The following is a 14,016-nucleotide window of genomic DNA, read 5'->3' as shown; positions in this document are numbered from 1 at the left end:
TTGGGAGAAGGGTGACCCCGTAAGATCAAGGCTCAGCCTCGCGTCCCCAGCGTCAAGCCATCCTGGACCCAGGGCCAGGGTCTGGAGGGTCTGCTCACAGCTTCACCCGGGAGGGAGAAGTCATCTGGGGCCCCCACGTGCGTTCACTCATCCCTGGGCACAGAGCCCTTTGCAAGCTCGGCACTTGGGAGCAAATCCCTCCTCGTGCTGCCTGGCGGGACGGCATCACTGTTGCCGTAAGACAGAACTGAACGGCCCCGGGTCTTGCAGCCAGCGGTCGGAGCTGCGGCTGGAGAGCTGGTCGGCAACGTGCCTACTTTGGCTTGAGCTCCCTGGCCTCGTGGGCTGCTCCGAGGCCCCTGGGCCCCCGAGAAACTTGCCCTGGCACCGTGGCAGCTGGTTCTGCACTCAGTAAAGGCGGAATGAATGGAGGATCACGTGATTGTCCCACTCACCTTAGAGATGGTTCCCAGTTAGGTGCAGAAGGGATGTGCCCTAATTATAGACGCCTATTAATGCAATTAATTGGAAAGATTGTGTGAAGGCTCATAGCCGTGCCTGGCCTGCAATGACTGTGCAGAAAGTCAATCCTCATGGGACTTGAGCCTCCTCTGTGGAGAGGGGTTGACGGTCCCCACTTGCCCCGCTGTCCAAGCCAACCAGGGCACAGGCATCCTCATACAGTACCCCCTCTTAAAGCAAACTAAAAACAGTTAAGCTTTGAAATAGCATTCCGATTTCATCTGTGGGTAGAAGGATTCTTACTCGATGGCAAGTTTACTGTTTGAAAATTATCAGTAGTTGGGGTGGCTCTTCTGGGGCAAAATGTGATCATGTGGCCACAGTCGGAGCCCTGGACTCAGGGTGAGACTTTCTGGGCTTGATTCTTGCTTTCCTGTTTCTAACTGTGTGACCCCAGGCAGTTCGCATAACCTCTCTGAGCCTCAGTTTTCATCTCAGCAAAACTGCCTCAATACTTGCCTTGCTGGGTTGATAACCGGGAGAACTGGAGGGGACATGCATGCTTGAACGTAGCTGGGTGGGTTGTTAGGGATGAATGAGCCGCGGTGGGGAGCCATTCAGAGCTGGAGCAGGTGAGAGCTTTGTGTCACCTGAGGGAATGATAGCGCCGGGGGTGTTCACCCCAAAGCAGCTCCAGCTGCCTGGGGCCCATCCTTGTGGCTTGGGCGGGTGAGGCAGGCCCAGCCAGAAGCAGGATGGTGGAGGCTGTGCCTTCCAAGTTCTGCCATCCTTGAATTATCTCGTTCATTCAGCAAGAACATCCTGGGTTCCTACTCTAGGCCAAGCCCCGGGCTGGGCACTGGGCTGCCAACTTACACCCAAGCCACAGAGCCTGCTTTCATGGAGCTGTCTCCTACCTTCCCTAGTGTCCTGCCATCTGAGCTCCTGTAGGCCCTGTACCTGTTCATGTCTCAGAGGGAGAGAGAATTGGTCTGTGGCAGGCCTGCCGCGTCCAGCTGAATATGTTGTGCACTGCAAAACCCTAGGGGGCTACCATTTGCAGCCTCTTCCATGTGCAGTGCACAACATACGGACTAGTACATGGCAGCCCTGGTACAAGACCTCGTGAGTGAAGATCCCAAGCTCACAGCGCCTCTGCCCGCCACTCCCACCCCCAGGGAGCAAAGCGCTTGCTTGTCCAACAATCTGGCTTCAGGTCCCTGTTAGCTGTCCCAGCAGGCGGGGCAGATCACCTCTTTAAAATCATTACCCCCTAAGGGGTTAAACATGTGCTGCTGACCCCGTCCTGCAGCCTGATTCAGAAAGTTTGGCCTGGGATCAGTACACATTACAGATGACATTGAGAAATTCCACCTAGAAACAACAGCGCGGCTGTCCCTGCCGGGTGACGAGTGATTGGCCCTGTCCCGGCTTTCACGGCAAATCCTGGGGATTAGGCGCTCTCTCTCCTGCTGGAGGCACAGCCCGCCTGTCCCCCCGGGCCACACCCTGGCCCACAGCCAGCATGTTTCCTGGGGTGATGGCCCAGCTGCCTCGGGGCCCGGGATGGGCTGTGGCCTGATTTGACCCTGAGGGCTGGCAGTCTCACTGAGGGCGGTGGGAGGTAGAGGGTAGGTGGGAGGGTCTCTCGAAGGGGACGGCACGGAGATGATAGGCACACACACTCCTTGTGCCCCTGTGCTGGGATCCCAGGGAGCAGAGATGGGGTGGAGGGCACAGGACCCAGTGCTGTGCCTGACCTAGTCACCACGCTCAAATGACAGCTTTAGGCCCCCAGAGCCCCATGAGAAGGGCTCTCGACCACCAGACAGACTCTCAGAGTCACCCCATCACACAGCTGATGATGCCCCCAGGCAGCTCTCCGGGCTCGCACTGGACCCACCGAGGGCTCGGAGGGGCTCAGGGCTTTGGAGTCCACCCAAGTGAGGCACGCAGGGAAGCCCACTCCTGCCCAAGCGGCCCCAGAGGCCTGAGCTGGCCCCGCTGAGCCCGGCCAAACATCCCTCCTCTCTCAGCAAAGTGTTTCCATGTCACGACAAAAGGTGCTCTAGCCACTCGGTTCCTAAAGCCAGGAGCTGGGGACCCTCTACAGTGGCTCCCCTCACACCCCCACAGCCAACTGTAAAGCCCCCGCTGCCCAGCCAGAGAGATGTCCTCCACCTAGGCCTGTCCTTGTCCTCCTCAGCACTCAGCATTCTTGTCCCTCCTCTCTCTCTGTCCACTGTCTCCAGCAACCTCAGCCTGTGCTTCAGACCCTGGGAAGCCATGGCCTCTCTCTTCTTCTGGACATTAGCTAGGACATTCCCTCCTTCCTCCTCTGGGTGAACTCCTATCCATCCCTCAAAGCCTTGTTTTCTCCTCTTGCCTGTCCTATGCACCCCCACCGGCTGAGTATTTGGCTCCTCCCCTGTGTTCCACAACAGCCTGGATGGGCCTCTTTGGAGACCCTTCTCATACCCCTTCTTCCAGCAAACAATGTCTGTGCCCTGCAGAGCAGATCCTGGTCCAGGAGACACAGCAGTGACCTAGAGAGACATGCAACCCTGCCACATATTCATTTTATTCCAGAGGGTGGGAGCAGATAAGAAATTAGTAGAATATGTTCATGGTCATGGGGTGGTGAGTGTGACATGGAGGGCTGGAGAGGAGGAGGGGCAGGGTGGGATGTGGGGCAGAGAAACGACTTTAGATCTGGTAGTCAGAAATGGTTGTCTAACCTGAGTTGCTGAGGCAATGAGCCACATGGAAATGTGAGGCAGAGAGCATGTGCAAAGTCCCTGAGGCAGCAGGAAGCCTGGTGTCTTTGAACCACAGCAAGGAGGCCAATGAGGCTGGAACAGAGGTGTGAGCTGGTGGCTGGTGAGGCAGGGTCTTAAGGACTTTCGAGGCCTCTGGCTTTTCCACTGAGTGAGGTGGAAGCTACAGGAGGGTCTTGAGGTGAAAGGTGAGATGACCTAATGCTTTAAAGGTTGACTCCGAGTGTGGGGCCGAGGCTCTCATAGCCGACTGAGCTGGGGCGATGGTGGGCCCCCATGTGGGCCCAGCAGAAGGCGTGAGAGGGAGACAGATTCAGGTATCATTGGAAGGGGGTGCCACGTTTTGTTATGGGGTGGTTTAGGGCGGATAACCCCACAGATTTTGGCCCGAAAAAGAGAAGACTGCTGAGAGGGGAAGGCCAAGACATGGCAGCTTCGGGGAGGCTGGAGGTTCAGTTTGAACATTGGGATCAGGACTCCACAGCCCCACGGTGGCACTCCGTGGAACCGATGAGCCTGGGAGACATTAGCGTGTGGATGGTGGTCAGAGCCCGAGACCCCATGAGCTCACTGAGGAGGCGAGTATAGACACAGAGAGAAGCAGAGATGGGGTGCACAGCCCTTGTGCTCGAGGTCGGGGCGAGCCTGCGAGCCTGCCACCATGATATCCTGGAAGAGGGGAAGGCATGTCCCAGAGGAGGGCACACCCATTGGATTCGGTGACGCCCAGGCCCCTGGTGACCCTGGCAAGGCCCTCCCAGAGAACAGGATGGGGGGAGATGCTCGAAGCAGGATAACTGGAGGCTCCTTCTGGAACAAGAGCAGAGGAACGCTCGCGCCCACAGCAGTGGCGCGGTGGTCACGGCCTCGCGAGTTCTCGCTGGATTTGCTGGATTTGCTCTTCTAAAGATTGTGAATTCCAGGAGGCAAGGACCTACAAGGGGCTCCTCTGTGCAATGGCCCCCTCCATCACCCTGCTCGTTAGTCTTTCTAGCACACATGTGTGTGCACACACCCACCACACTAGGAAGTCACCACCCAGGCCCAGGGTCCGCTGAATTCCAGAGTCACCACGGGGTTAAAGCGATCCCAGAGCAGACTCTCAGTGTCCCCCGAGGTGGCCCCCGGGACCGTCTGTGCCCAGCCAGGATGATTCGTGAGCCTCCTGCTGCCGCTGTCATGCACCTTTGGAAAAGCCTTTGATAGCACTGGGCACACTCATAAATCGCTCTTTATTTAAAAATAAAAATATACAGTGTTTTAGGCAAACAGCAGTGGAGGCATGTTATGCAAACTCAGGAAAGGAAAGTTGGGTGAAAATCCGAAAGTTCAAGGCTTCTCGCCTCACAAGCATAATGTGCAAAGGACCCAGATGCCTTCGTCACCTGTTAGCAGGAAGAGACTCGATGTCAGGCGTTTCTGGACGGACTCTGCGAGGAACGTCTGCTCTTTGGCCGAGACAGGGGACCCCAGCGTCCCAGTTGTCACTGCCGGCAGACAAAGAACTCACCGCCCGGGCACCCAGCTGTGAGCCAGGCACTCTCCCAGCACATTGGGGATCCTACCTGCAGCAGGCCTGTGGGGGATTCTCCCTGTCCACAGAGGAGGAAACTGAGTTTCAGGCTCAGGGAGTGTGAGTCAGGAGAGCACACAGGGTGTCGGGACTTCGTGTGGGGTTCCTAGGCCGTGACCTTCCAGGGCGACCTTGGGCAGGGCGAAGTCCTACTCTTCGGGGTCCGGCCTGGTCCTGAAACCCCCCTGCGGCTGCGCTTCTGAGCACGCCCCCGGACTGTTCCTGCCAGGCCGGCTTGTCCGCCGAAGTTCAGCGGAGACGAGCTCCTCGGTGACGCTTTCACGGGCGGCCAGTGCCCAGTTTGGGGTGAGCATTTCCCCCAAGCTCCACAGAAGCCTCTTTCCTCACTTCCCCAGTCTCTGCGGCCTCGCCCTCTACATCGGACTCCCCCAGGGGGCCGAGAGCTCCACGAGGACCCACGCCGGCTCTGGGCAAGCTTGTGCCCGCAGCACCGGCTCCGTACTTGCCGAAGGAAAGAGAAGAGCGGGCGCCGTGTTGCAGCCAGCGGTGGGGGCTGGGGGGGCCCGCTCTGAACTTGGCAGCTGCACACTGGGCCAGCGTCTTAATTCCTTGGGGCCTTACCACCTCTGAAGAAAGAGGTGATGTAGCAGAGGGCAGGACTTGTCTCTCCCCGGTACTCCCAGCCCTAATCTTAAGTCCCCTTGGCAAGACTTGCACACACTTGCCTTTCCATGACCTTTGCGCCTCCTGGGGGGACTGCGAGGGGTTCAGTGTGGCAGCGGCAGAGCGCTAAGAATGTGGGGGACCCGAGCAAGGAGCTTCACCTGCTGGGAGCTGGGGGTTGGGGTGGGGGAGACACGATTTTTGGCAGAGCCATAGCACAACCCCAGGATCAGACCTGCATTCTAGAAGGCTGGCTGTGGCCGCAGTGAGGGGAGAGCTTTGGGGCTGAGGAGCAAGTGTTGTAAGGTCAGGCATGACCTGAGGCAGGGTCGGGTTGGGGCTGAAGCAGACAGGAGGGTCTGGACATTCTTGTGCATGGAAGCCGTCTGTCCCCACGGTGACCGAGCCAGGAGGCCTGTTGAGGAGGGGTCCGCATTCTCTGGAGACTAGAGAAGGGCAACAGATTTGGGGGGAGGGGGCATCTGGGGGAATCTGAGCAGATGAGCTTGGGTCTGGGGCCAAAGGACCCCAGCAGGCAGGGGTAGGGACAGGAAATGATTTTTCATCCCTTCTATCATGGGCGGCTTTTTGGCCAACTGTTACAGTCAGAGCGTTAGACGGCGAATCCCTTCCAGAAAAGGGTCCAGCCTCCTCTTCCTCTGGTGAGCCACATAGCTCCGTGGAAGGGGCTGTGGCCCAGGACTGACTCCCTGACGCTCAGAATTCACTCACTTCCCCGCATGGAGCCGGTTTCCTCCTCCAGGAGCACAGACAGTGAGGTTGACGTGAGGAGGACGAGACGGCAGACGGGAGTGGGCGTCCCGAGGACAAAGCACCAAGGAGACGTCGGCTTCCGCGTCAGAGAGTGAGGCTGAAAGGTCTAGCGCAGAGCGACCTTGCCTTCCACATTCCTCCTGGAGGGGAAGGTTGGTCTCGGGGGGGCTGCCTCCCGTGCGGCCGCCTGCATCCGCCCGGTCCAAGCTGCTTGAGCTCCGGGGAGGCCGGTGTGGGGAGCACATTTATAATAATCGAGAAGTGCGGAGGGCGAGTTCTGCGGAGACATGTTGAAGGCCATTTGGTATTTTAAATATGCAGCCCAGACACCCTCCTCCTTCCTTCCAAGCACCTGCTTGGCTGTTTCTTAGGGCAAAAAGGTAAGACGGAGTTTCAGGAGCTCAGTTCCTCTACTGCCGATTATAGATGGGACTGCTTCTCGGTTCCTTTCTGCCGTGCTTGCCTTCAATGTAGGCCAAGGCAGCACATTCTGGAAGCTTCCTCCATGTCACGTGGCACTGTGAGGAGGAAAGAGATGCAGGGGGATGGGAAGAGCTAAGCTTTGGCTCCGTCCTAGCTGGATGGCATCCGGAGGTGTGGTCTGTGTGACCTGGGGCATCCAGCCCTCGAGCCCAATCCACTTCTCCCAGGGAAGGGTGGGGAAGGTCTGTTCCCGATGGCACTGTGGTGAGGACTTAAGAACAGATGGGCATGTGGGATCCACTCATTTCCCTTCCCCTTCACCAGCTGCGTGTCCCTGTCCCAGCCCGTCCGTGCTCTAGTTCTGGTGGTGCCGCTTTGTTTTAAGTAGTCTCTAGGCCCGACATGGGGCTCGAACTCACGACCCCAAGATCAAGCGTCACACACTCCCGACTGAGCCAGCCAAGCACCCCATCTAGTGTTTTGCTTTCTATGTAGCCACAGTGTATCTTTGTTTTCTTGGGTTTTCCTCTTTGCCGTTGGTCTGTGCTTTTCATTCTCCTCTGCAGGGACCATCGTTTGTACCGAGGAAACCTCACTGAGACGTGCATAATGATGGGCCCATCCTGACTGCCTGTCACGTCTGGGTTTGTCGGGACCACATGGGTCTCCTCTGACTGCCCGGCTCTCGGTCCCAGCACCTTGTCCTCACGGGCCAGCGCCCCGCCTTCCTCCCTGCTCGTGGCTCTGCATGGTGGCCACCAAGGCCAGACAATGAGGCCTGGCTCTTCCTCGCCGTCCCCTTCCCACCCGAGCCGGGAAACTCAAGGACCCGCAACCACTTTGCGTTCTCCTGCTCCCCACGCTCTCCCTTCTGGGTGACAGTTTCCACTTTACGAACTGTACTTAATGTTTTTGTGTACGTTCGTTCATTCAGTCATTCAGCAAATGTGGGCCGAGTGCCTCCTGTGTGTCACGTGCAAAGTAGGACAAAGGACCTGTTCCGTGCCACACACCGGAGACACCGGAGTGGCCAGGAAAGACTGGGCTGTTGGCCTCCGGACTTTCACGGCCTTGCGGAGACTGATGACCCCCAAGAGAGCAATGGCTCTCTGGCCTGTCTCCGAGGAGCAATAGCTCCTCACTCTTTTTGCTCTGTAGGCTGCGACTTTCTTACCCGTCTTTCCTAAGCTGGATCTCTCTGAAATGCATGGTTCATTTCCACTGACATGAGAGCACCACGAAGTTTCCTTGATGCATCATCTGGCTTGTTAAAATCCTCTCCGACAGTCCCGTTCACGCCGTTACACCTCGTCGGTCAGAATCACAGGGCTTCTGGGTTGAAGGCTGACCTTGAGAACGCATGGTGACTTGCCCAAGGTCACACCGTTGGTCTGTGTGCGGTGAGCCCCGGAACCCGAAGCTATGATCCCAGGTCTCCTCCTAGATCAGCATCTGTGTCAGAGACAAGACCCATGCAGGGAGCTCCACAGCTGTTTTCCGTCCTTTCAAATGACAGACAGGCACTCGGGTGCCACTCTGAGCAGCAGATGCTGTGGGGAGGGAGCGGGGGGGTGGCTTGAGGACCAAGAAGGCTGACCACAGACCCCTGGGATGACCAGGGTCCCTGCTGGACCCGTGTGCTTTCTGTGGGGTTCCTGGCTCCCAGCACATCAGCTGCAATTTACAAAGCAGAGACAAGACGTGAAGGTGAAGAGCCCGAGGGGCCTACATTTTTCAAAGGGGAAAAAAAAGGCTTAATTATATCTTTAAGAGGCACAGACACGCCGAGGAATACCAGCAGCATCTGAGACCCGAAGCAGAAATGCCAAGGACGAGGATTTGGAAGATTAACACAGTTGAACCCGGCACCATGGTCTTTTTGTTGTTGTTCTGGGGCTCCAGGAAGCTGGGGAGGCACAGACCCCAGCAGGTCAGATGGACACGCCAGGCACGATGGAAAAGCACGCCTCCTTTTGGCCTGCATGTTGTTGCTAGACTGGTCATTAACTACCGTCCTTCCAGAACCTTCCGTGGTTCCTCTTTCCTTCAGGACAGAGTTTTGTTTCCCTTCCTAGACTGTGGGGGCCTCAAGGACTGCCGTCCCTTCTTTCCTCCTTCCCTCCTGCCTTCTTTCTTCCTCCACCTTTATCTCACTCAGTCGTCACAATGGAGCTCTCTCTGCGTTGGGCTCCAGGCCCTGTGCTGGGGACAGTGGGACACCCGAGTAGCAGATGCCATCTCCCTTGAAGGGGAGCTGACTGGAGCTTCCCAGCCATGGGCCGAGGCGGCGTTATAGCCGCGGGGACGAGGTATCATGGACCCCAGGGCTGGGGAGGCTTCGTGGAAAAAGACCTAAGTGGTCTAGCTGGTCCCCCGAGCCTGGTCCATAGCAGACACCAATATCACATCTACAGAATCAAGTTGATGGATGTGGGGGGGAGTTGGACCCCTGGGGGAGTCTTTCCAAACTCTGTGGGGTCACAGATGGGCATCACGAGTCTCTCTTCTTCCCTTGCTTGTTTTCCTGCAGTAGGAAGGTTGATGGTGGTTCTGAATGGATGCTGGTCTAGAATCAGTGGTGGGGAGGAAGCCAGAATGGATGGATGGGTGGGTGGGTGGGTGGGTGGGTGGATGGATGGATAAATGGATGGATGGATGGATGGATGGATGGATGGAGGATGGATAGGTAAATGGATGGATGGTGGGTGGATGGACGGGTGGGTGGGTGGATGGATGGATGGATGGTTGGGTGGGTGGGTGGATGATTGGATGGATGGTGAGTGGATCAGTGGGTAGGAGAGCTGTAAAGAAAGAAGTGATATCAGGAGAAAACCTGGATTTGGTCAAAGGGAGGACTAGGAGGTAGAACTCAAGCTTGGACTATGCTGGGAATGGAGGGAACATGTTCACCTGAACCAGAGCTCCAGGGGAAACGTGACTGAGCAGAAGAAGTCATGGTCAGGTCCACAGAGTGGGTGTGGCCTGGAAAGGGAGCCCTGGGTTGGCTGGGTTTGTGGTTAGAGGTGGGGATTTAGTGCTGACTTCGGGTCAGAGGGAAGGGGCCGAGAAGCCCCTTCTGGTGAGGTGGGGGACCCGGGGGGTGGGAAGGAGGGGACATGCTTCTGAGCCCTCCTACACGCACTTACAATTTCTTATTTCCCACTGGCAACACGCATATTTGTTCCGCCTTAATCATTTTTCTTGTTAATTGCCAAGACCCTGCGGAAATCCCGGCTCTGAGCGTGACCTGTACCAGATTCGGGCCCACCTCCCGGTGGCCCCTCCCAGTGCCCCCTTTGCTAACACAGCCCCAGGCTTCCTCCCACACCCCTTTGTCTCATCTCTGAGCTGCGGCCCAGTAATGAGCCACGGCCTGGGCCGGCAGAGACAAAACCTGGGAAAGTGCCCAACGTGACGGATATCGTACACACGTTTTCTACACGTTTGGGGCCTTCCTTTCAGTCCAGTTTTAAAATCAATCCAGTAAAAATACTCAACACTTGCTCTGGTTTCCCGTCAGGCAAGAATTCAGCCATACTTTGAACATCAGGTCACATTCAAGTTGGAATCGCAAAATGCTTTTTTGCCGTCCGGTAGTCATTTCTGGGGGAGGAGGAGGAAGGTATCCTCCTGCTTGTTTTGTTTCTGATTTTGAAGGTTGCTTTTTTTCATTGCTGTTTCACAGAAGAGCACGTTAAAACGCAGGATGGTTAACAAACTCTTCTGGGGTCGTACCGCCGTTCCCTGTCCCCACACTGAGCCGTAAGGACAGCCCAACATTTCCTTGGCACGCTTCCTTAGTGTGTGCTTGGCAACACTCAGAACGTCTGTGGGTCTGAACCGTTCATGCTATTCAAATGTGTGTGCATAATAATTTATAATATTTCTATTTAATGTACAAATGTATACATTTTCTATTTCTATATAATCATAAATTTATATAAAATATATGGATATAGAAAAATTTATATAAATTTAAAATATATATTTTTATATAATATTTATATAAAAGATTTTTAATATATATATTTTAAAGATTTTTATTTATTTATTTGGCAGACAGAGATCACATTAGGCAGAGAGGCAGGTAGAGAGAGAGGAAGGGAAGCAGGCTCCCTTCTGAGCAGAGAGCCCAATGTGGGGCTTGATCCCAGGACCCTGAGATCGTGACCTGAGCCAAAGGCAGAGGCTTTGACCCACTGAGCCACCCAGGCGCCCCAGATTTTTAATATATTCTAAATAAGTATATTTACATATTTCATATTACTAGTTATATATTTGGCATTATAATAATAACATATATAAAATTATAATCTGTATCACATATTAATTATATGCTATATAAACAGAATGATGATTAATAGAAATAAATATGTATCTGATCGTTGCTTGGAGAATTGTACTCTGCACTCCACTGTTCCTCTGTCCCAAAATCATTCTCAGGCTCCCCCGGCCTCTCACCTCTTCCTTGAAGACACAGAAACTTCTCTGAGCACTGGAAATAGAGCAGTAACCTCTGTCCCCAGCGTGGGAGACGTCAGGAGGTAACCCAGGCCACTGGTGGCCTCAGGTAGCACTGTGGGCCTCAGGCCAGGGGAGAGGAGAGGGTGACACGGAGGGGGGCTATCGGGGAGCCCCCACCGACCCGTCCAGATTCTATGCCCGGGAGGGGCAGGCGGGAGTGGCCGGGCCGTCAGGGGCCGCTGACAAGCCGCGTCTTTAACAGCTGAAGCTGTTTTCGGCGTTCACCCAGGACAAAGCCACGGTGTCACCGCCGGGCAGGGGCAGAGGAAGGGTGCTGACAGCCTGCAGAATATCTCTCCATCAGAGCAAAAGCCCTTGTTTACTTAGAATAGCCTGGAATTCTACCTTGGCTGTTGGGCATTTCACTTTTGAAACATGAGCCCAGAGAGTGAAAGGGGGAATGGCACACCCAGATTCCCCTTCTGACCGTGAACTTGGCATTCCTGACCGGGAACCAGTGCCGCTGCAGAAGGCGTTTGCCAGCCTGCAGGCCCCACAACCCCAAGCCTTTGACATGGGCAGAGACGGCCCTGGGGGCCTGCACACCGCCCTGGGCCTGGTTCCGAGGTCTGGTGGGGGGGGCGGTCAGTAGTCTGATGCAGAAACTATGAGGCGAGTTCGCAGCACATGGTTGCGGAGCTGCGACCCCCCAGCTTGCTCTCTGCTCACATGCTGGGGCAGCACACCACGACAGTCGGCTGAGAGGCGCTGGTCCACACTTCCCGCGCCCGCCTCAGTGACGTCACCTCTGTGGCTAAGAATTAGCCACGGAAATTGTGCAGTCCAGCGGGAGACCCACCCCTCCACAGCACGTGACTTGGGGCAGGTCCTAATATCAGAGCAGGTGGGACGGAGAAAGGACTTTGGACATCATTCATGCATAGATGTCAACAGCTGTTGGTGGCACCTGCTTGGCCATGCCCCGGGGATCCATCCACCTGCAGACTGCTTGTGTTGCTTCCTCCTCCAAGAAGCCTTCCCTGACTCCGTCCCGTCAGGCTAATGCCTGCCGTAGCCCTGTCTGTCTCCTCCCAGAGGGCAGGGGAGTTTGCTCTGAGCCTCCGCGTATCCTGCAGAGGTAAGCAGGTGCCCGCAAAGCCCGGCCCAGAGACAGGGAGATGGCCAGGCGCGGGTTTGGAGAGAGTTACAAAATCTGCCCTTTCCCTCCGATCCTGCTCCCCTCCAAATCTCAGGGTGTCTTCCAAGCTGGGCTTTGTCTGAGCCCTGTATTCTGAGCCCTGGCAGAGCCCATACTGCAGGCTGCCAGTCATGGCCCTCGTGTGGTCCCTCCATCGCCTGTCCCCGCCTGTCCTTCTGGCCCTGGCCAGGCCCCGCTGCTCAGGCTGCAATGCTCTGAGACTCTGTTGGCAGATGCTTCTCGCTCATTGGTTCCCACCAACACCGAGCAGTGAGCTCAAGTGTCACCCTCCACTGTGATCTTCCGTGTCACAGAAGACAGGATCACATGTGCTTTGCTCCTTCTCCTGGGTCAGAACTAGACACGGTGGGTAGGAAGGAGAGGGACGGGTGTCTCCTGGGCGTCTACGCCACACCAGGCCCGCTTTTAGGCTCTTCCAAATCCTCTGTCAGGTAGATGGCCAGAATGAACTCACAGTCATCTGTCCTCTGGAGGTGGAAACAGAGCCCAGGGGCAACTACCAGAGGTAGACGTTACTACACGGGGGATTCAAACGTCTGGCTCAGTGTGGGACGCGAGGAGGTCTGAGATGCCTTCTGTTCTCTCCCCAGGTGTCGTGCGCCAAGTGCGGCCCATTGTGGGCCCGTTCCATGCCGTCCTGAAGCTGGAGATGAACTATGTGGTCGGGGGTGTGGTGTCCCACAGAAACGTTGTCAACGTGCACATCTTTGTCTCCGAGTACTGGTTCTGAGGGCCTGTCCGTGCCATGCGGCCACACCTGTGTCTCCGGGCCAAGTCGTTGCCACACCAACCGTGCCTGTCCCCATCGACATTTCTTAAATTGATGTATTTGTCTTAGCGTTAGGCCAACATGTATTAAGCCAGATGAATAAGTTCATCTGGTGTATTTTGGTATTTAAATAACAAGTCCAGTTACTCAACTGTCTGTTGAAAACCTTGCTTAATTTTTGACTCCAAGGTTAAAGTTTGCTCCCGTTCTCTACCCTGGCAGAGGGGTAGGGGTGACTGGGCATTGGTAAGGACCAAGAAAAGAAAGACATTTTTCAGGGGGCAGCCAGTCTAGATGCCGAGAGAAAACCAGTTTCGGCACTGATCATACGTAGTTTGACATCTGGTACTTTTTTCGCCAATCGGATGCAGTGTGTCCAAGGACGTGGGTGCTGTCCAGTAGCAAGTATGACCTGCCCTGCCCCGATGCCTCGGGGAGCACTTAGAAGGTGTGTTACAGATCTGTTAAAGCAGGAGAATTCCCTCGGGAGGGACAGAGCCTGTTAGGTTTAAGTGCGGACCCTGCGTGGTCAGCGAGGGAATGGCTGGGTTTTCTCTGCACTGTGCATCCGTCTTTTTTCACCAGAGGTGGGGAAATAAACAGCTTTGTCATCCTCCTGGTGGCCTGTGCATGAGGGTCTTTCAAGAAGGAGATTCTCCACTAGCAAAGCTCCTGGGACTGTTCCTTCACACCTTCTCAGACACCCTCCCGCCCCCTGCAGAGGTTTTGGGTGGGGCCCAGCCTGTGCGTAGGAATAGCTTCCCACCCGTGTCGTTTCCGATTCCACGCCCGCCCTCTGACAAGTGTGGTTCAAGCTCGCCCCATGCCCCACGCCCAGCCCTGCCTGACGAGATGGTGTTCCGTATGGGATTCTGGTCCCCTCTAGAAATCACCGGGGAGAAATAACGATTGTCTTCAGCAGGAAGGAGAG

The 14,016-nt window shown here is 55.7% G+C and overlaps 1 protein-coding gene across 1 annotated transcript in view; it reads left to right on the top strand.

The window, feature by feature from the left end:
* The window catches only part of LOC111157524 (fibulin 1), a 79,699-nt gene extending 65,998 nt beyond the window's left edge, over window positions 1–13,701 (top strand). Inside the window, exon 17 of the mRNA XM_022519006.1 lies at window positions 12,907–13,701. Coding sequence (XP_022374714.1) covers window positions 12,907–13,046 — 140 coding nt within the window. The 3' untranslated portion in view covers window positions 13,047–13,701. The remainder of the gene's footprint in view (window positions 1–12,906) is intronic.
* Window positions 13,702–14,016: the final 315 nt, after the last annotated feature.

Source organism: Enhydra lutris, unplaced genomic scaffold (assembly GCF_002288905.1).
Source record: "Enhydra lutris kenyoni isolate GAN:26980312 unplaced genomic scaffold, ASM228890v2 scaffoldscaffold55, whole genome shotgun sequence".
Classification (NCBI taxonomy): Eukaryota; Metazoa; Chordata; class Mammalia; order Carnivora; family Mustelidae; genus Enhydra; species Enhydra lutris.
Note: the sequence above shows the minus strand (reverse complement) of the source record. Positions and strands in the feature narration are given on the sequence as shown.